The 23,373-nt window shown below is 40.1% G+C and overlaps 1 protein-coding gene across 6 annotated transcripts in view; it reads left to right on the top strand.

Moving 5' to 3' along the window:
* The window catches only part of ctnna2 (catenin (cadherin-associated protein), alpha 2), a 270,720-nt gene that overhangs the window by 192,396 nt on the left and 54,951 nt on the right, over nucleotides 1-23,373 (top strand). For all 6 annotated transcript variants that reach the window (XM_053419592.1, XM_053419591.1, XM_053419593.1 and 3 more), the window contains one exon: nucleotides 8,229-8,381. In XM_053419592.1, coding sequence (XP_053275567.1) covers nucleotides 8,229-8,381 — 153 coding nt within the window. The remainder of the gene's footprint in view (nucleotides 1-8,228; nucleotides 8,382-23,373) is intronic.

Here is a 23,373-nt window from a genome sequence, read left to right as displayed (position 1 = left end):
GTAGGTGATTCATTCTGCGATACACAGTGTCAGAATTCAAAAGCAGTATTGATTTTTTTTATTTTTTTTATCTTGGCTGAAGACAAGATTTATCTGGCTCTGGATCTCGCGGGGTCTGACCAAAATGTTGACACCACACTTAGAAAAAAAAAAGGGGGACACGTAAGTGTCTGTTGATGCAAAGCCATCACTCAAACAAGGCTCTGAGATGCACTGTAATTTCCCACTAATTAAAACTCACATTCTGAATGAGTTGTCTTACACATGTTTTTTGTGGACAAGTATATTTGAGTTCACATCTTGCCCCCACCCCCCCAAAAAAAAATAAGAAAACCCATTTGGTCATCACAACACCCTGTCCTGTCATGCACAATAGGGTTTTCTTTTCAGATAGAGATTCATTCAGGCAACAATTGACAATACATAGCAGCTCCATGCACAGAGTAGTTGTGGTTTTTTTGTCCTCTCTGACCTCTGAAGACCGGGGTATCATTCCTGATGGGGGGGAGGGGGGGGGGGGGGTGCATTTGGTGGGGCTGTCAGACAGGCTGGCAGGCGGTTTTCACACTGACAGGATGTTCTATTGATTCAGAGGTTGGCTTGACAGAATGGGCGGTCTGTTTGAGCTTTGAATTTAGATGGGAGGGCAAAGCCGCGGCACACATGCACACATTACACAGAGCTGTAATACCACAATTATGCAAACACGTTAGGGTTTAGCGTGTCGGCACCGGGCGTGTGGAGACACAAGATCTTCCTGTGGGGAGGAGCACCACGGCGTGTCTGAGCGTTTCGTTCTTTACCCTATTGTGGAGAGGACGGATCACATATTAGAGCAGACGAGCAAATATGACAGACAGCGTTTGTGAAATGGGAGCAGGTGAGACCGAACAAGCCCTCTGACAACACCGCCAGAGACACACGCAGCATTGTTTCTTCCCTTCAAGCTGTTGTGTGTACATACAAGACAATACTAAGCTGTCTGTTATCCAGGGCAAACTGCATAGATGTCGAGCATGTCGTCTCCCCCCCCAGCCCCCCCAACCCCCTTTTGGTTTTCTTAGAATTTCCGCAGCATTTCTCAGTCTGACGGAGGCAACAGAGTCCAACTCTTCCATGCAGCCTTCTGCATCACATAAGTGCAAGGAGCTTTTTAATTTAATCACCAACGCGACCTTACATTTTCCATCCAACTTATATTGATGAGTTGTAAGCAAATGTGAGTCCAACCTTAATTCTCAAACATCGTCTGTTAACCTGTCATTATTTAAGTCTCAATCAAAAATGATTCCATGTTTGGTCTTCCGACTATACCTTGGATAATTAAAAATAAAAAAATAAACTTACCTTATGAGATGTACACAATGGCTTGTATAATATTTGTGCAGACATACTGTAAAAAAAATCTAAAAGGAAGGTCAAAAAACCTACGTCACTCTGCCTAGGCTCTCTTGACCTCCTCAGAGTCTCTCCATCATCCAATCTTCAAGTCTATCATCAGAGTCAGGCTGGTCATCAAGTTCACATTCGTGTTCGGCATAAATACATTCACAGTTCAAGTAATGCATGTAAATTATGGGCCGCCTGCTTAATGCTTAAGTACATGCGACCTTATTTCACTGGAGAGAAGCTACATTTTATGTATAGCTCAATGGCTATGCGATCATGTGACTCTCTTCGAAGTCGATTGTAAGTCGATTGTAGTTTGATGCTAGAGCACTATGATGCTCTGTTCTTATAAATAAAAATATGCAAAGCAGTTGTTTGTTTCGCCGAGGACTCCTGGTAGAGGCTCATTTGGCCTCTAACAGACAAGAACATGCACTGGCTTGTTCATTTCCATATAAACAAAGAATAAGTGCAAATTTTGCACCTAAAATATACAGCAATATTTGGATATAGCCTATATCCACGGAAAACAAGTTACACTGCAACTGTGGCTGCATTCAAACAAGTAGGTTTTAGTCTCTTGCCCTTTTTTTTAATTACACACAAAGGAAGGGCAGATGAAGGATAAGTAACACAATATTTTTTGTTTGTTTTTAAAACCATGGATGTAATCAACTGGTCAAGTTCCTCCAAGAACAAGAATTCTTTAAGAGTGGTAAAAAGAGAGGGAGTTGAACCATTTGAAAACAGAACATGTGAACAGGTGTGGGCAATTATTTCAAAGAAACCCAATAAGAAATACTGTAGCATGCTCAAAAGCACGAATATGAGAATTAACATGAAGTTTTAGGTTGAATTAAAACGTCTTTCCCCTCTCTTCAATTAGTATTCATTCAGTAACTAGCCCTACAAAGTTGTTGGAAGCGAGCCATGTGTTCTACCCACTGTCATCCTGCCTGTGATGAATGCATCTGTCAACTTATCTCTCTGGGCCTCGTTCTGACTGATGGCTGATTCCAGGATTCCCTATAGCACCAGCCGCCTCGCAAATTTCCCTCCGTCTCTCGCTGCTGCTCTTTCTGCTTTGGGATGTTGAAATCATTTCCATCTCTGCCATTAGCTTGGTGATTGGTACAGCTGTTTTTAATTGTTGAGGGTTATCATGTTAAGGAGGAACAGCTGCCACAGATTTTGTCAGCTGTAACTCTGTTGTTTCGACAAACAAATCCAAGATAAGCCGCGAGTGTGTTCAATCTTTTTTTAAGCAAAATTTTTCGAGGCTATTCATTAAAATTTAATTTGCCAAATGATTGTAAATTCCATGTTATCCCAGGCAGTAGTGAGTAAGCGGCACATTTGTGGGGCGCAACATGTGTCGATAGCTAAACCAATAAACTTGGATAAACATGTATTACATGTACCTTTGCTTTAGGAATTAGCATGACAACAATTGTAGCTTAAAAATAAACACCAAAATGTATAAACGCTGGAAAATAAATTAAATTTAAAGCAGCTTTTCATCAGAACATGAACATATTATTAAGAATAATTCACATGGCTTCTTGTGTTATGAATGTAAACCCTCAGATAATAATCTAAACAAGTTTGCCTTTCCCTTCAGATCTTTGGGTCAATGTTTGAGTATTATGACAAACAACTATACTGTTATGGTTCATTGTGACTGCTTTTATCAGCATCAATTCCAGATGCACTTGGCCGCAGGAGAGGCACATACCATGAGAAGACAGTTTTCTATCACCAGGTATTAACTGCACGGTACCAAAAGTAGGACGTTAGCGGCAGAGTCAAAAGAGACAGAATTTATTTTCCTAGTAGTTGTGAGACAAAAAACTTAAAAAATCTAAAATAGAGTTGATATTGTTCTTAAAATATGCCAGCTTGCTTGTTCATCAGTTTTATAAGGAATGCCAGTTTTGTTTTCACGGCTTAATTCTACAAGTTAAGTGGCCGAAAAATATCTTAATTTGTGTGTATGGAACTACACTATAGAAACAAAAAAAACAGGACAGTTTGCAGGACAGAATGTTAACGTAAGTATTTTCTCTAAACCCATGGGGCAAGATACAGTTTGTGCTCGTCCTCGGTTCTAGACAATTTCATGTTTGCAGAGACAGTCAACATTTGCAAATACAGTGCGTTCTACACGTATAAAAAACCCATGTGTATAAAACTGTGGTTGTCAATGTTGAGTAGGGAAACATCAGAGGTTCTTTTTGAGTGTCTGTGTGTCCCATGGCAGAAAAAGGTGGGGAAAGACTTTGCTAAAGGCTTATAGTCGCCCAGTAAGAAGGAAGAAGCCCTGCAGGTTGAGAAGATTGTCAGGTTGTCTCACTGATATATCACTACCCACTGAATGCTCTGCTACCTGTAATGTTGTTAAACCGTTTTATAATCCCTGGCTAGTGCCCTGAAGTAGGGCTCTGTCTGCCACACACACACACCGACACACACATGCACTCACACATTTGTTTTTTCAGATTTTGTCACCACACATGACAACAGGTATCTCTTTTAGTGCTATTGAGTAGCTTTTACAATGAACGACATGTAATACTGTGTTCTACTCTAGGTCATTGCGGTCAATACATTTAATTTTGACATTTGCTTCATTTACATGTTTTTGAAACACAATCTCATCATTATAGGTTTGTATTTATATATGTATTAAAAAAAAAGTCTGCAGTCATCGTGTCATGTCCAGTATCTGCGATTGTCCTTCTTTGTATTCAGTGAAAAAACATTTATGCACATTTCCTTGTTTCTAAAACTGGAATCCTATGAATTTTGATTTGGCAGGACACATTAAATGAAGGCTCCAGGATGAGATATGTAATGTGCTCGTCCCCAGACTGTCGACGATCAGTCAGTCCCTCTTTCCCGCCTTTCATTTCTCCACTCTCCCCTCACTAATCATCTTCCCATGCTCCCTGTTAGATATCATATATGAGAGCTGTTACTTAATTCTTGATTTGCCCAGGCTGTTTCCCCTCAGCCGTGACTCCAGCCGTTTATGCCGTGATTGCTCTTGACATTTTAATAAGAAACTTTGCTGTGCTGACCCCAAGGAACCCCCCGCTATGTGTTCTGCATCACAAGTTAAACATAACACAAGCCGAAGTGCATCTATAAACATTCGGAGGTTCGGGCGCAGCGTCAAGTCGACAGGGTTTGACTCTGAATGTGTACAGAACAAACGATAATGCTGTCTATATTTTGCAGTCCTTTGAAAAAACATGCATTTCTTTGATTTCGAGTCATGCACTGATCATAGTGGGTGTTTTGCCAGACTTTCTCTTGTGCATCTGTTTTTGTGACACATCAGGTCTGCACTCTGACAAAATACATACTTTTCCCTATTTTAAAAAGCAAATGGGTTGAATTAATGTGAATCCCGTCTTTTGGAATCACACAGCCCTCCCCACTTATCAGTTAAACACACATATATTTATCTGTCAAGGTTTGTTAAGCATATGCATCCTCTTAATTATCCCAGTGAGCTTCTTGTGAGCCATTTAAGTATCAGGTCGGATTTACTTTTTGGTTAATTTTTGATTTTTCTACACTTTGGAAGGCAAGAGCATATAAAGATGAGGATGTGAAAAGTACTCCTAGAAAATCCATTAATATATAAATATTTAAACCAAAATGTCCCTGAGTGCTGCCAAGGCCAGAGCATCATTTGTGCACGACAGTATTTGTAAAGCTTAAAAAAAATCACATGGGTAAATGTTGATCTCCATCTACCTCTAACTGGTTCATTTGTGGTAAATCTTTGTTTATTATTATGGTAAGTTTGCTTTCAATTAGTTATTCGATGTTAAAAAACAATTTGAAACATCATGATCGACAGCGGAGAGGGACTTGCAATCGGTGGGAACTCACTGCCTCTAAATGACCAGAAGAAAACCGATGGCAGCTTCAATATTTGGGATATTTTGGCTTAATTTCTAAATGATGTGAGGAAGTAGAGAAGTACTGCCCGTCTTTATATATAGTCAATGGTTTTAACGTGCTCTGGGCCATACATTGCATTCTTCCTCTCTTTCTATCTACCTTTCTATCCGGTATCTGTCATGACGGCAGTCTTGGCTCACTGCTGTGTTTCATTTGTAACATCATGTCTCATCACCCTCCATGTTGCCAGCCAGCATACTAAAAGCATTCTGGGAAAAACATTAAAAGTGCATAGCCACAAGAGAAACTCAGAAAACAATTCCAACTCCTGAAACATTTCTCCCAAAGTCGTACTTATTAATATGTAAAACAAAAACCATTGCATTCAGAGCTCGAGCCACTGTGGCACCGCGCGGCTAGGGAGACAAATAGCTGCCCCACTAACATATAATGAGAAGAGCGTTCGCTATCTACTGGAATTCCAGGTCTAATTTCCTTTAAGTGTTAGTGAAATGCATGGGGAGTGTGAGAGGAGAGACGGTGGAGATGGAGCATGGAGGGAGGTGAGATCTGAAAGATTGAAGATGGATTTCTGTGGGAGTGGTGTGTGGGCATTAGAATGCTGATGGTGCAGGAGAGACTGCGACTTGGGAAATCACTCGTCTGTATCATTTCTGCACTCGAACCCACCATCAGAATCAGTTTCACTGTCGGGCATTCATGAGTATCCAGAGACCCAGACCTCTTACACACATCCTATCCATATGTGTCTGCATGTTAAATCAACTTGTGATTACTCCCCAGTAGCAGCGACAACCACAGGAATCTTTCCCTGACACACAGATGAAAAAAATACAAAAGACCTCCACAGTCAAATCCAAAAGGGTCTCGTTCAGCCTTTATTATCTCTGTATAACAAGGAGATAATGCACTACGTCAAAAGCAAGTTTATGTAACAACATTCCAATGAACGATATAGCTCAGTGAAAACTATTTTAACGGAGATCAAAATACATTAAACCACAGGAGGATCGTTTTATGACTCATCTGACTTTGATGCAAGAGTGATGCACCTCAGAACAGAAATGATAGAGAGTAGTAAGCAGATAAAAATACATTTATTTTTATACTTTTGCTTAACACATGACTCGTGTCAGTCATTTCAACGTATCCTTGTCATTTTGGACGCAGGAGACGTCTGACACTTTTTCAATGAGATAAGAAGTTGATGCAACCCTATTCTGAGCATGTGGAGCAATATGAGAAAATACTTTAAGTGACTTACCGCGGCACTTAATTAAATCTAATGATGTCATCACAACTGGCGTACAACTTGATGAGACTCAACAAAAGCCCAACATTGTACCCACTATTCCCAACAGTGAGAGAAACTGTGGAAACTGTTTTTTGCACCTGTCCCAGATTGATAGTGGGCTCTGCCACACCTATCTCCTGTGCTGCAACAGCAATATCATGGTGTGAAGACAGCTCCGGCTACGTAGGATCCTTATCTGTCCAGATTCCCTACCCTTGCCACCAGGTGAGGGAAGAGCAAGGTTACACCCGCAATGATGCAAGTCTGTTCTTTGAGAGAACAAAAGGGAAAAACAATGTCATATTGACAAGTCCCATCTTTTCAAATCAGTGAGCCAGGATTCTAGAGTTCTGGATAAAGAAGCGCTTACAGAGTGTAGGCTCCAGGTTGTTTACAGCATTTGCAGACCTGTCATGTCCACTACACTGCAATAGTGATGAATTATCTTCCCCTAGGAAACCATAATTCTCCATTTTTTCTCCTTCACTCGCTGGACCAGCAATTAAGCTTGTAATTGCTGCAGGTTGTTTAAGTGCGACTGACACACTTACATATGATCTTTTTGTTGGTTAAATGAATTTCCCCGAGTCATTCAGAGCCATTAGTCTTCTCTGCACTTGTCCCTGTCGCTTCAGTGTTTTTAATTCACCAATTGGGCGACAGTGTTTGCTTTATGTCTAATTATAAAAGGGGATTTGAGGAGTCAAACAAATTGCTGTCATCCATTGTTGTTAATTGGACACTTTTCACTTTAATGCCATCATTTTTGTGTGTACAGAAGTGATAACTAACCAGTCAGAGGACATTTTAAGCCCTACGTTTACACTACCTTTGGGTGGTACGGTTTCCATTTCTATAGAAAAGCTAAAGGCATTTTAAAAAGATGATATTAAATGGTATCACTGCTGTTACTATTAATGCTAATTATGTTGTCACCTCTGCTGCAATTATTGTATTGCTGGTACAATAATCACACTCACACATAAATGATATGATACATGAGAACAGTGTATTGAAGCTGAATTAATTCTGTTAACACTAATGTATGTTGAAATGATTGAGGGGGATCTCATGAGGAAAAGCTGCCTCTAGATGTGTGGGAGACAACCCCCCCAAAAGTTCATTATTGTCTCTTAGCACTGCTCTCACTCCCACTTTGTCTGAGATAAAGCACCTGTCTGTTGTGGCTTCCTTACTGTTTCCTCTGGCATCCCATCAAGCGTCCCAGTGACTAGCAGGGGTCAGGGTCGATTTACTGTTTTATTAAACAACCAGTCCCCAGCCAGTTTGGTACAAAACAAGTCCATAAACAAAGATATAAGTTGTGAGGTCTCCCCCAGTAAAAAGGCCTTATGGGAAAAATGAGACCATGCAAGCAATTTGCACTCCTGCCCGCTGAGAGTTCTCCTCCTCTTTCCACTCTCCCCCTCGTTTGTCTCTCTCTTTTTCTCTGTTCTTTCAACCTGGTACGTTACTACATCCTATTCATTACAAAGCTAAGTGATATATAATCATTGGAAAATGTAATGCATTGAGGTAAGCTGCAGTATTATTAATAATATGACCTCTTCCTCATCTCTGTCTCTCTCTCTCTCCCTCTGTAATCCAGCTGAGGAAGGCCGTGATGGACCACATCTCCGACTCCTTCCTGGAGACCAATGTCCCTCTCTTGGTGCTCATCGAAGCGGCCAAGAGTGGAAATGAGAAGGAGGTCAAGGAGTACGCCCAGGTGTTCCGTGAACATGCCAACAAGCTGGTGGAGGTCAGTCATGAATTATTCACTGGGGCACTCGCATATGCCCACATATCTCCATTCTCATACATTCAAATTTCAACAAACACACAGAGGAGTTGCTCTCAATGATTGATACTAACTAAATTCAGAAAATACAGTTACATAAATAACACTCCCCGAGATATATGCAATCGTTATCCTGGAAAATGTTTTATAGCAGATATGTAATCGACTTTAAAACTGTGTTCATGTAGACACATGCACACACTCACACGCACACACACTCACACGCACACACACAAGTCCCTTCAGATTCTGTCCAGATGTCAAATCGTCTTTATTTCTTTCCATGGTTAAATGACCTTCATAGTTAATCTCCTAGACTGTGGTGAAATATTATTCAGGTACTTACAATGTGCAACTGAGCAGAATCAAGGTCCATCTTGCTTCTTAACTATTTCCTCTTGGTAACTGCATGTGCAGACATGTGTGGTGGAAATCACATTGCAAAACCACAACTTGAAACTATCATTGACTCTTGTTTATTTTTGGAAACAACTTTCTTGATGAGCAATCAGGAGAGCAAAGCTCAACCACTTGCTTCAACTGACTAGTTTACCTCTTGCAACCAGAAAATAAAGATATAAATAAATTCTCAGTCACATTATATGATGCAAATAGCCAAATTACATTGTTTTGGCTGTAGCAACTACAGATACAACTTTTGTTTGCTATGCTATATGCTATATGTCCCTACAGCTTATATATATAAAGGAGTGGGTAGCATTGTTTAACTGCTTGAGGCCATAGGGACTGAGGGCATCTGCTCATGCACGGATCCATTTTAAATTGTGAATTCTTCTGGAAGGTTTTGCTGCAAGTAGATGAGTTTGACTCCCACTGAACAAAAAACTGTTGCCAAAAAAAATTGAGAAAATGGGCGATAGAATCTGAGAGCAAGAGTCACAGCACGTGTTGCTGCTACATGCTGGAGGCACTCTGCCCTCAGTGTGCAAATAGGACAGCAGCCTTCCACAGCATACAGAGTCCTGCAGATTTGCCCATTCAGTTTACATGTGTTTTTTGGACTGTGGTACTTTGGGTGCCTTGGACAGATACTGGGGAATCATACAGTGCCTGGACTGTTACTAGGATTCATGGTGTGAATATACAGTATATACCACAGTGACTAAAGACAGTTCTTTCCCACTCTCACTGTTTGGCTACTCAGGGGGGCAGGGTTTTATGTCACTTATTGCAGATGTTATGCAGAGTATCCATGATGCATGTACACAGTGGATGTTGTCTGGGTAAGATCAAGTCCTTACTCATCCAGGAAATAGGTTCTAAGTATGCTTCTGTTAAAGTTTATACATGGACCCTGACTAGTTTCCATGAGGTCTTGGATGGAGTTTGCTTCTTAGTTATTCCCTCACAATTACTGTCTATAAATGTGTTGCACTCGTGTCTCTTTACTTTAGCTTTGTGCTGCTCAAGCAAAATATTATTTTTGTTTTTATGTTCCGACATAAAAATGACCATTAAATGCAATCTGAATCCAAATGTGATAGTGGGAGGGAAAGTCCTGTGATGAATTCCTCTGCCCTTTGGTGGTGGTTGCTTTTTGTTCCCATGGCTCAGTCAAAGGAGCCTTTAGAAGCCTTTATGTGGACCTCTCTTAACATACTGACGCTTAAAAACACCACTGCTGCTTCCTTTGACATCCGCCGAGAGAGTGAGTGATTTGTGTGCCCTTTCGGTCCGCCCCAGCTGTTTGCTGATGAGGGAGGAGGTGACTGATGCTGCACTCAAAATTTGTCCTTTGCATTCAACAATATTGAAACTTTGTTCAGCCCAAGGACGCTTTGGACAGAGGCCTACTACTCTTCTCGTGAAGCGAGAAACAGGGGAGATGTTGCATTGTTTTTGCCCTTTACAGAATTTGGGTTATTTATATGTAAAGCATATGTGCCAACAGTGAGTTACACAGCAGTTGTTTATATGCTAAGGAGATAGAGTGTGAGCTCAGGTCTAAGCTGAAAATAGCTCATTGGCCGTGCAACAGCTTATCACAAGCTTGTGTGTTTGCAGTGTGTTGGCAGCTACTGGTGCGCAGTCGTACACTGAATCGTTTCATCAATATAAAAAGGGAAAAGAAAGTGATTTGTCTTTAATAAAATTCAGCACAGTCGGATAATTTGATTAAAACCACCAAAAAAATATTACATTGTATGATCATGCCATGGTGTCACTTGCATATTTCCTTAGCTTTACCTGGTGCTGTATTCATCTCCATTTGTGCTTCAGTAGCAGCAAAGACCACATAGAACTAAACTGAGAGAATGTTCTTCAAAAACATAGTCAATAGATGTTTATTCATACACGTCCTACTTGACGCATGACAGCATGGATTTCCTTGTTTAGAGATATTTACAGCGTTATTACTAATGCAGTTCATTCTTCAGGTTTTATCTGCCGCGGCTCGTTTGTGTTTCGAATGCCTCCACACTGATGACAGCCGTGGCCTGAGGCATTATGTGTTAAATTTGTCCATCCTCTCATCTGCCCATCAGTCAGTCTTATTCTCGCAAATGTGATTTCTCTGGAAAACCTTGAGGGCATGTGTCTTCTCTAATTTGACACTGAGGTAGGTCCACTCGAACTCAATGAGGGATATGAACTGGCGAAGGTGACCTCACAAAAGGAATATATGTCCATAACTAAAAAATGATTGGGCTAAATATGTCAAAAATGTAACGCAACTGTTAATATGATGAAGTGATGAGTTTTTACTGGCTAATAGGACAAATGTTTTTCTCTATTCTAGAATTATATTTCTGATTCTAATTCAACATCTTATTTAAGAAGCAGAGATTGTGGCCATGTTTCCTACCACCTGACTGGTGGGTGGAGTTTTAAAACCACAAGAATATTCCAGTGTCAATGGGGGGGGCGGGATATCAGGCTAATGCTAACACTAAGGAACCTTCCCTTGCTTACCTCTCACCTCTGGGTCGCCTATTGCATGATGGTTAGCTTTAACTTGGGCTGGTGTCATGTCATCAGTGTCGTGATAGGATATGGAGAAAATGGGTTTCCTTCTCTTTTCAAGCCCCAAGAAGCCTCTTAGTAGGTGAAGCACGTTTCTAACACAGCAACCGTTTTAATTCTGTCAGAGGTAACGCCTGGAAATACTTGTTGGTGCACGGGTCATAAGTCAATGAAGATCTATTGGAATAGACATGCTGCTGACCCTGCTCTTTCATAAGATGCTCTGAAGTGTTAAGTAGGTTCACCCTACTGTAACTGGAAGCGTGGCACATGCATATGAATGTGGGCTTCATGAGATGATGAGGTGCTTTGGCAGTAATGTCCTATTAGAGATCTCCAGCTGTGATTTTAAAACTGTGGTTATCATTTATCATTTATTGAAATGTGCAATCTGTGTGGTTGGCCATGAACAGAGTTCTCATCCATTTCTTTTAGTCTTTTGTGCAAACTTATTAGATAAGCTTCTAGAATCAGTGTCACCATTATGACTTTTGTATTTAATAACCATGGAATCGGGTAGAAAACATTGAAGAGACGAGAGCTAAAAACAAGCATTACAGACAGAGGCTGGAAAGAGGAGCTGCAGCAATGGACAGAATGAGGATGGGGATGTGTTTCCAGAACACGAGAGCATGTAAACCTAAAGTAGAAATATTGATCTAACCTACACTCTAACATTATTCATAGTTACTCTTCCCACACCACAATGGATATGTAAATATTGTAATACCTATTGGCAAATGAAGAACTCAAGCACTAGCATCCTACGCTCCACCTCCCGAGAGCTTGTGCTCGGCTGTTACCCTTCTGTCAGGGTGAGAAGGTTGTTTTCACCGGCCCTTACTAGCAAGACAGGTAATACACTCAAGGCAATCCTTGTATACTCTGCAGTATCATTGTCATTTCTATCCTTATTATTACTCATGCCATCCAAGAGACAGCCATCATTAGTGCCACCATCACAAACCTCTAATATATATTGGACTAATTAACACCCTGATCAATGTCACTTCAGTCGTCTCCCCTGGTGTCAGGGAGGAGCTGTCTGGAGCCATTAGTCTGGAGTGTGGACATGATCAACAGTATCACAGTGGAAAGTAACCCCTTCTTTATTTCTGCTTTATCTCCATTTGATTGTTGTTCCGTTCGGCTCCACGGTGTTTAAGTCTCTCAATTTCTCAACCGCTCTTCTCCGCTCACCTAGGTAAAGAATGGCATTTACCCCGAGGGTTCTCCTAATCATATCAGACTCATTGCACCATCTTGACCAGCGACAGGAAACCAGTCATTATTAGGCTGGGTATCTCATTGGCTTAATGACATGAAATGGTTCCGTGAAATTTGATGCTAGGATCTTGCTCTTGTCAGATGAATTTTCTCAAAAATGTTCTATACAATCTATTAGAAATGCAGCTGCCCACTCTTGTACTACACCCATAATGGCCATAATATGTGACCTATGACAATCTTTCTATTGCTGTTGAACTGAACTCCACATAGAGGCTGGAGAGGTTCAGCTCACTGTAATTGTAGAGGCAAATTGGTAGAATCAGAAAAGAGCATAGAGACAATTAAATAGTGTTCGTTATTCATCTGCGTTTGAGAGGTGAAATTGTGTGTTTTGTTGTATCACTGGTCTATTAACGAAGGATTGTACTAATTAATTCCCAAGACTAACTATAATGAGAAGTACCTAATCCCCACCCATCAGAAATAACTTCCTACTCTATAAGTGTCCCTTCGGACAGGTGCTTCTGTGTGGTAGTATAAATTAATCTAAGGATAAAAGGAAAAATAGACACAGTTCTGTAAAGCTATGTATTTATATACATATTAAAATATTTGAAGCTCATTTACGTCCCATTATTTAAAGTATTGTCTCATTCAGCAGGGAACTATCCATGCAATTTCAAGTCAATCTGCCGATGAAAGAGAGGTTATTGTTTTTCAACAGACGAATGAGAGATTGTCCTCTAAAACTGTATCTGAATTACTTGCCACCGCATTGTCATAAATAAAATATTAGACCTTTAATACAACTTTGAATAAAGGATTTAGTAGATGATGATATTTTTTATGTCTGCAAACTGCGAGTGTTTAAAAATATAGTGTTATTGCGAAGCCCAATCCATCAGGGTGACAGATTGTTTTAAACAGAAACTATGACATGAAAAAGCCTAAAACATTAAAGTCCATTCTTCTCAACATGTGCAGAGAACGTTTCATCACTTCCCATTTGATCATCGCCATGCGCTCTCATTGCTTAGGGAGGAGAGTATAAAGTCCCCTGACCAACACAAATGCATGCATACAGATGATTGAAGGTGATCATATGATCCTCACCAGTGTAATTCAACATTAACCAACTATACAAGACTGATGGTAGGTGAGGACTGGTCACAAGTACTGCATTTAATCATTTATATCTTTTGAGGTACAGTATACAGGGAAGTAAGTGGGTAAACTTCCCATATCATTATTCACTCAGCTTCTATGTGATTTAATGTAAACACAATATGCAGGGGGAAAGGAACTGAATACTAATCTAAAAGACTATATACATTTTTTATGAAAATAATCTTGTCATCAATATTTCTCCTATTTACCACTATTCAGATGCATAATCACCATAACCTCCGTGTATCTGCCTCTCTCCCTGTTGATGCAGCATCCTGAGGTCACAGTGCTGCCCACACTAATAAGTGATTGTTAATTCCAACGCGAGATGAATATCCAAAGTTCCCATAGTTCCTTTTTTGTATTGCCACTGCAGTGATAATCTGTACATGCCAGCAAAAAATTACATTGTTCTCCATCACTGTTCTACTGTCAAAATAATGTAATAATTTTTATTTCTAATTGCCTTATCTCTGGATATGGTATTTTTCAATGTGCAGTCTGTTACTTGCCTTCTCTCTTACTTGTTTTTCTTAATACCTTCATTAGTAAATACATTTATACTCACAAAAGATAACAAACTTAATCCTTCCAGCTGTAAATGCAAACAAATAAATTAAAATCCATTTTCATCAATATAGTGTATCTGTGTCCACACACAGTCGCTACATTAAGTTGAGCGGCTCACTTTACCTTCATCACTTCATTAGCTTTTCTTACTTTGGATTTACAGCAGTGACCTTACTTTGGACATGAGCACAGTCAAGGGGAAAGACATACCTTCAGTGATTATGCATAATCAATAAAGAGTTGAATGTAACTGATAGTGATTTGGCCTTCAGGGCTCAGCGGCATGAGACAGACTGCTGCAGTAAATATTATTCTGGGGGCCACTGCATTAAGCGCTTTACTGGACAGTTAACTGTGAAGTGGATGGACCGCTGTTGGAACGGATCTATTTGTGATGACCCGAACCTTTAAGCCAACATTAATCCTCCCTTTTCAAACAAAGATATTAGCCTCAGAGGAAATCTGCCTTTGGAAGAGGTGACCACAGAGGTTCACAGACCACCCAACCTAATCCACTGCAGGTATTCACCTTTCTGAGCTATTTTTAGATGAGCTGAAAGCCTTTAGGCAGAAAGAAAAAGGAGGCAGATATTTAAATGTCAGTACAACCCGTTTCTGTCATTGGGATTCTTGCACCTACAAGTCTGTGCATCTAGCCTTCATGAAACCTCCAACCCTCGGTTGCTCTGCACTAAAATATTTGATTTGTTTTAGCTAAATCATATCAAGTGCTGTGGAGTGCAGCAATTGGTACAGATTTCAAACCGAGGCCTTTTCTCATGGTCTGGTACTCTTTTAGCTGAAGGACACCCAACTGACATCTTCTCTGAGTTTATTTTATTTAAAGAACAGTTTTAATGGTTTTAGAGGAGCTCACTGGCTCTTCTGACAGCCGCTCTGTTTTTTCTTAAGAAAAAACAACCTTTCCTTTTTGTGTTCACCTCTGATTGTTTCGAGTTGAAACTGGCCCTGTGTTTGAGCAAGAGGGGCTCTTCTCATCAGTGTTTTCATGAACAGGCCAGTCACAGTGGAGGAGAGATAATACCATTGTTTACCATGAAGGATATGGAAGAGACACTTGCATTACCACAACAAAGACAGAAAATCCATCTGATGGAAGCACATTGTCTGAACAACCGTATGAGCCAAGAAGGTGCTATAGGCTGTACATATACAGTGCCTTGCATAAGTGTTCACCCCCCTTGGACTTTTTCCCATTTTTTACTGTCACAAACTGGAATTCCAATAGACTTAAACAGACTTTTTCCCATTTGATCAACAGAGCATGCATAGTACTTTGAAGGTGCAAAATTAATTTAATTTTGACACAAACAATAATGGAAACAAAAAAGTTGAAATCTGTTGGATGCATAAGTATTCACCCCCCTGTGTCAATACTTGGTAGAACCCCCTTTTGCTGCAATTTCAACTGCAAGTCTTTTGGGGTATGTCTCTACCAGCTTTGCACATCTAGAGATGGAAAGGTTTGTCCATTCTTCTTGGCAAAAAAGATGAAGCTCAGTCAGATTGGATGGAGACCGTCTGTGAACCGCAATCTTCAAGTCTTGCCATAGATTCTCTATTGGATTGAGGTCTGGGCTTTGACTGCACCATTTTAAGACATTAACATGCTTTGATCTGAACCATTTCATTATAGCTATGGTTGTATGTTTAGGGTCATTGTCCTGCTGGAAGATGAACCTCCGCCCCAGTCTCAAGTCTTCTGCAGACTGCATCAGATTTTTTTCAAGTATCGCCCCGATTTGGCTCCATCCATCTTTCCCTCATTTCTGACCAGTTTCCCTGTACCTGCTGAAGAGAAGCATCCCCACAGCATGATGCTACCACCTGAGCACAAAAACCCAACATGTTTTGGGTTTCCACCACACATAGCGTTTGCATTGAGGCCAAAAAGTAAAATTTTGGTCTCATCTGATCAGAGCACCTTCTTCCACATGTTTGCTGTGTCTCCCATGTGGCTTCTGGCAAACTCCAAATGGGATTTATTATGGTTCACGTTCAACAACGGCTTCCTTCTTGCCACTCTTCCATAAAGGGCCTCTGGGTTGCTCCTCTGATTAATTTTCTCCTTGTCCGACTCTTCAGTTTGGGTGGACGGCCTCCTCTTGGTAGGTTTGCGATTGTGCCATATTCTTTCCATTTCAAGATGATGGATTTTATGGTGCTCTGTGAGATTTTCAAAGCTTGGGATATTTATTTATAACCTAACCCTGCTTCATATTTCTCCACAACTTTATCCCTGAGCTGTTTGGCGAGCTCCTTGGTCTTCATGATGCTGTTTGTTCAGTAATGATCTCCAACAAACTCTGCAGCCTTCACAAAACAGGTTTATTTATACTGAGATTAAATTACAGACATGTGGACCCTATTTACTAACTACGTGACTTGCAAATGTGACTTGTGAAGGCAATTGGACGCACCAGATCTTTGTTCCTACACAGTAAAGGGGGTGAATACATATGCACTCCACACCTTTCAGATTTGTATTTGTAAATCATTTTGAAATCCATGGAATATTTCTCCCCACTTCCAAATAATGGACTATTTTGTGTTGGTCCATCACATAAAATCCCAATTAAATAAATTGTAATCTGGGGTTATGCCATTACAAAATGTAGAAAAGTCCAAGGGGGGTGAATACTTATATATATACTTATATATGCAAGGCACTGTATCTGTACACTCCTATGTCCCTGTGGAGTTATACCATAAAGCAGAGCTGCACTGTCAGATAGCGGACATTAGAAGCCTTTACCCTAACCCACCTGTAAGAACATATGTGTGATTATTTTCCCGATGCTTGTGCCTTGTTTCTCCTCTGCGCTTTTTTCTGTACATCAAAGGAGTGAAGTGGGTATAGATATGCGGCTTCTGCACATCGTAAGACGCGTCGGAACAGAGTGTGAGCAACCATTTCAGAGCCCTTCCATTCAGAGACAGACCTGTGAAGAGGCAAAGCCCAGAGGAATGTGCAAACGAGATTTCGAAGGTATAGAGTGTAAAATAAAAAAGGCTCAGTTGACTCCGTCTTTATGAAATTGAACAAACATCTCAAGATGTATTGATTATTGAACCAGACCGGGCAGATTGCTTCTTGGTCAGAGGCTGAGGTCGAGAGTAAACAATCCCTGATGTCCTCAGAGAACAGGTGTCATTAAACGGCCACCAGCGAGCTCGACTGTTGTGGCAGGAAGTTCAGTAAAGTGCTATTTAAATTCGAACTGTCATTTTTAATCAGCGTCCTGGCCCTAGATTGGTTTTATTGAACTGCTAATTAAACTGAAGAATAGAGTCATTAGCTGGTTTTGTATTGAGTCCTGTATCATTCAGGCCTGTATCATTATGTCAGTTAAGTTGAAGGAGAGTTTGGAGGAAGAAAGGTCAAAGGTGAAGAATCAAGGTGAAGCAATTTTAGATATATAGTACAAGAGCTACGCCAAATAGTGGATGTATGATAGGTGGTTCCTTATAATTGGTTTATTTTATCAGGCAATTCACTACAGCATCAGTGTGGGATTTGCAAAGAAGTGAATGTCGGCATGCATCCAAAAAGAGATGTAGAAGAAGTATTTAACTATTTAAGGAAGTATTGGAGGAGCTTAATTATCAACCCTAACACAACTGACATTCAAGCAGACATATTATTGACCGTTCTTGAAATTTTTGACTGATGATTATATGATAAAGTTAGTTGAAACCACTTGGTGATGATGATAAGTCATAATATTGTGTATTGGGTTTTTTGATGAACAACTGAGACTTAACATAACTCACGAAAGAACAGACAGAAAAAACTATTTCAAAATCACATTAAACAAATCAGACCGATACACATATAATCACAACCATATGAACTGGCCTCAAAAACCTAATTAGGTAACAAAGGAAAGATGAATGAATAAATGGATAAATAGATAAATAAATCAATACCAAGCAACCTCCTTTGCTTATTAGGTAAAGAAAGAAAATGAAACATATATTTCCCATAACGTTTTAAAATTGAATATCATCATGAATACGCTGCTCGTCAGGTGACGGTAGCTTTTTATCTTTCCATATGAAGACATATATTCTGAATCAGTGTAAGAAGGGGAAACGGAAACGAGGCCAAAGGGATAAAGTCAAGGGTGCTGAAGATTTATCTGAGAAAACCTGCATGGACTGGCAATACTGTCGTTAAGGTCATCATAACGTGATGAAACCTTGATGAACAGTAACCCGATCAATACTGCTACAGACCAATGAGTCCCAATGGGAAGCTCCCACTGCGAAGTAGCACCAACATAAGCTGTAAGATAATCACCAATTTTTTCCAGTGCCCATCTTGGCTGAGTTGTGAAGTAGTTAATAAAAGTATAGATATCAAACTACACTTTGACAGGCAACGTCTTCCTTATATGTTTCTATAAACTGATGTAAAGTTATTATATTTACAAATTATCCTCCTGCAGTGTTGCTGGATCATACCACTTTGTTGTGGCATTTCCAATGTTGTTTTATATAATACAGATATTAAACAGCACTCAAACTGTTATTTTATACAAGGGATGAACAAAATACACATAGGATTAATGTACGAATCAGTTATACAATTTTGATTCCAATAATAACTCTGACATCTTTGGCAGTTTTTCCTCTTGGTGCCGTTGTTCATTTCCCTGTGACTCAGTCCACGTGTCTCAAAGGGGGAATTGGTCATCAGCCCTTAACTGAAGAATTACAGCTGTGCCCTAGGATGCAATCAGCCAATCTTTTAACCATGAGCTGACATTTATATTCTTTGTGTAACATCCCCACTATCCCGAAAAGGGAGATAAACGAATGGAAATTAAAGCTGCATCAAGCATGTATTCACAAAAGGCTGGCCCTAACCCTTGCTGGCAGGCTTAAGGGAGTCAACTCAAGGGTCCATTATCTCCCGCAGACTGCATGAATTGGTTTGCAGTGTTTGTGTGACACATTTCACCAAACCTTGCCCAAGCAAATTGCCATGAAGATAAGCTTAGCTCTGAGACAAAAACAGCATCAGCATTCCCGCTAGCAGCCGGGATATAGCTTCTGTTAAGGTGCTTCATGACAAGAAGCAGCAGAATTCCTGTTTTGCAGATATGACACTAAGTGGATTACACAAGATTAAATGTGACAAAAGAGAAGGCAAAAGAGGAATAAGACTTGACATAGCAGCATGCTTCCATGATTTGAATAAATTGATTTCCTATGGTAATATGATATAGAGCCCAGCATAAATCCCTAATTATGTCATGTGCGCCCATGAGGGCTTAGTCATATCACTTTATATGTCTCATAATGCCTCTTTACCCCTGATTCATGTATCATTTTAATTTTTCCAGCATATGAACAATACAGAGTCCAAAATGCGGGACATTTATACATGTCTGATTTTGTGTCTAATGTGGAAACCACATGATCATTTGTTATAAGATGATACATATTTGGAAGTTTGTGTTCTGAGGACAAAATCATATCTGTAAATCCGTTAGGGTAATAATTACTTTATATCCTTGAATTTATGAAATGCTGTTGAGCAATTCATATGTTACATTGTAATCATAGTGTTTGACCTTTACTGTGCATCGATCAATGAGGAAATCCCTTCAAACAGTAACTTACAACTGAGCAATGTGGTCACTGTGTTTGAATAACATGGAAAACCCATCTGAGCGTGTATTTACCTTTTTAAAGATCAATACATTGGAGTGTAATTGTTTGCGCATTTTTAAATCACTCACATATGAGCCTCCATCGATTGTTGTTTATTTAAATAGCATATACTTATTATATGTGCTATCTTTTAGCATGTCATCAGTTAGGGACCTTACTTTTCACTTTCTTTGGATCACCTCTAATCTTCATAAATTTTAATGTAAGATTGATGATAAGCCCTGGGTGTCTTCCCTCTCTCATATGAATCACTTCCCATTTTCTCTTCTCTTACACTGTAGCAGGAAATGCTAGCTTTCAAATGAGCGTCAGTGTGAAGCCAACGTTGTTATAACCCACCAGGCTAAGGGGGTAGAGAGGTCATATACTGAATACTGAACACTGAAATGCCACTCATAGAACAAGTGCTGCTACCGCAGAACACATGTATACCTGTATTCACGCAACATGTCCTGATGTTCTGTTTTCTCTTCTCTTTGCCTTCTCTTCGCTGGCCGCCTTTTCTCTTTTAAACTAAAATGTATCATTCATTGGGCTACTGTAATGGATGTCGAGGAGAGCTCATAGAACTCTGGCAGCTTATTTCAAAGCGAAAAATTGACTCTTTGTGCCCACTGATGGATATTTTTTAAGAGATCTCAAACTCAATGCTGAGAAGGCCCAGCCCAAAAATAGATAAATGGCTGAAGGAAAAGAAAATGTTCTGCAAAAGTGAAAATCATTTAGCGCTCCATACCAAAATATGTCTAAATTTTCAATACCAGCTCCCCCACCCCAAAAAAACAAATAAAAGTACTTCAGAAGAAATTTCCAATGATTTCCGTTTTAAATTGGAGCATTCCTCCTTGAGAGGTCTGCCCAAATCCATACTATTACTTTTCTAGATCTGACCACAAGTGTAGCAGTGACTCTCTGACAGCTTAGTTTGATTGGAGATATTGACCGCTCCTCCAGTTCCCCACTCAACCTCTTCTCCATCAGCATTGCTAATACACCAAACCAGGGGTGTAACTCTTTTCCTGTGGCTCATCAATTCAACGACCTCTTTTATAAAAGGCTGAATTAAACCACGTCCTGCAGCCATTTTAGCTCACCGACAGCAGGTTAATGGCTCATCAAGAGTCTGCTCTGTCTCCTGAAACTGATTCTCTCATTCTCATGCCTGCTCAACCTTACACGGGTCTATTGATTACCTTGTGCTCCGAGTGTGCATGCCCGGATTTTTGTACTTTTTGTACTTTTCCTGTTATCACAAAAAGACCAGTCTAGCATTTTTATGTTTGCCAACTGACTAGCTCCTATACATGGTTTTAGTGTGTCAGAGACAAATGGAGCAAAAGGCCGGCGGGGGGGGGGGGGGGGGGGGCTTAGACAAGGGGGGACAACAAACAATGGAATCAGTTTTCTGTCTCCATCATCACTGAGCACCAGCGCTGGCAGTGGGAGGTATGGGATTATCAGAGGCTGGTGCAGCAGTAATGAATGATGTCTCCCGGAAGACACAGGCTGGGCCGACTGAAGAGACTGAAAAGTGATTCCTGCATGGGCCAGCCACGAGCCACAAGCCACAAGCACGACTCTGTGCTGTTACATTACTGAAGGAGGTTTAAGATGGTTTAAAATTCATATATTTAGAGAAAACTAAAGACGGGGATGAATATTTCTCTGATGTCTTTAAATAGCAACCCACTTAAAATTGGATGCTGTGAACTGCGAATTCAAAATTCCTATACCAGTAAAACCAAAATTGTTGATCCTACCATTTGTCTCTAAACATACCCTTTATGAGCATGGGTATATCATGTCTACATTATTCTGATATGATTTTAGAACGAGCTGAATGCTCATTTCGTGGTTGAGCTGTTTATTTTCAGACAGTTTGTAAATTCCAGTAATTTCATGATAATTATCTTATAAAAAGAAAAACATGAAAAAAACAAGTAAGTGTTTGATGAAGGTTCATTTCTCAAAACTTGAATCATTGGATTTTTACTCAAACTAACTCGCAGCATTGCAACCTTGTTCTCATGAATTATTAAAGTATCAGTCTCAATATGTTTTCAAAGGAAATCTCTGACTAAATTGCTTGTGAATGCATAATGTGCAAATAAAGTGTCTCAGATTAAACAAAATTTAAATTTATTTAATTCATTATCAAATGACTGCTTTTAAGTTATTGATCAATGTTTTTCTGTTTCCAATATTCAAAATCTAGCTACGAGTCATCATCAGATTTATCAGTCATCATTCATTCACACTCTTTCACTCATTGTTGGACGGATCTCAGCTGATCTGGGCTGTAAAAGTTTCAAATCCTCTGTTAAATAACCTTGAGTCTTGACCTAAGTGTTTTTTAACCACATGTGGCTGACTGTATTTGGACGAGAGGGTGGAGCTTGGGAGGAACGAGGAGCTGGTCCGTCTGATGTGCCTGAAAAAAAACAAATGGCCTTGATATTTTTTGCAGTGTTTCACTATGCACATTTCACTCCTCTGGTACAGAGTCAAACCTAAAACAGTCATTTTGCACTCACTGATCTGTAGATCAAACACACAAATCTCTGGTTAGTGTCTGTTTTGATGGCTACTATTGTAGAACGAGGAAGAAGGACTACTTAGTTGCACTAAAAATACAATGTGGAAAAACTTGTTGTTTGGGATTTTATCATTTACTGGGTTTTTGATAATTACCTCAGTGATGGAGTAAGAAACTGGAATAACTGTCTGTGATACAACTGTGGCAAAATCTCAAAGGAGCTGCTCCACAGCCTCATCTCCCTCTCCCTCTCCCTGAGGTGGAAAGCCCTAGTTTGAGTGTTCACTTGCATCATCAAAGGGCCCCTCTGTCTCATGTAATATTAACATGTGCTAAATCAGTGGCAAACAGCAGCAGCAATGTTTACACAGCATTAGCACAGGCGTGCAAAGCCACATAGACAGGGGCTGCCTTTGTGTTCAAAGATTAGGAGGCTCTGACTCTCAAGCGATACACAGGTTCACCGGGGTGACTCCTTTAGCCTCACTGCACATTTCCTCTGCATTTTTGAGCTGCAAATGATTCTATAAATTCTTTTACACTAGTTTTCTCATCGTATGGAGACATTTTGTTGTTTTCTGTTAGTTATTCTCTTTGTTGTTTTGCTGATCATCATCATGTGACACAACAGGACGCCACACAATCAGCACACGTAACACAAGAACAATTATATTTCAAGCTTAGGGGAAGGGTGGGTCGAGGCCGTGTAGGTGATCAGAGGGGGACATTCATCTGAAGCCGTTTGACTTTTTGACACAAGCT

The sequence above is a fragment of the Pleuronectes platessa genome, chromosome 3 (genome assembly GCF_947347685.1).
Source record: "Pleuronectes platessa chromosome 3, fPlePla1.1, whole genome shotgun sequence".
Lineage (NCBI taxonomy): Eukaryota > Metazoa > Chordata > Actinopteri > Pleuronectiformes > Pleuronectidae > Pleuronectes > Pleuronectes platessa.
This window is presented reverse-complemented; position numbering and strand designations above follow the sequence as displayed.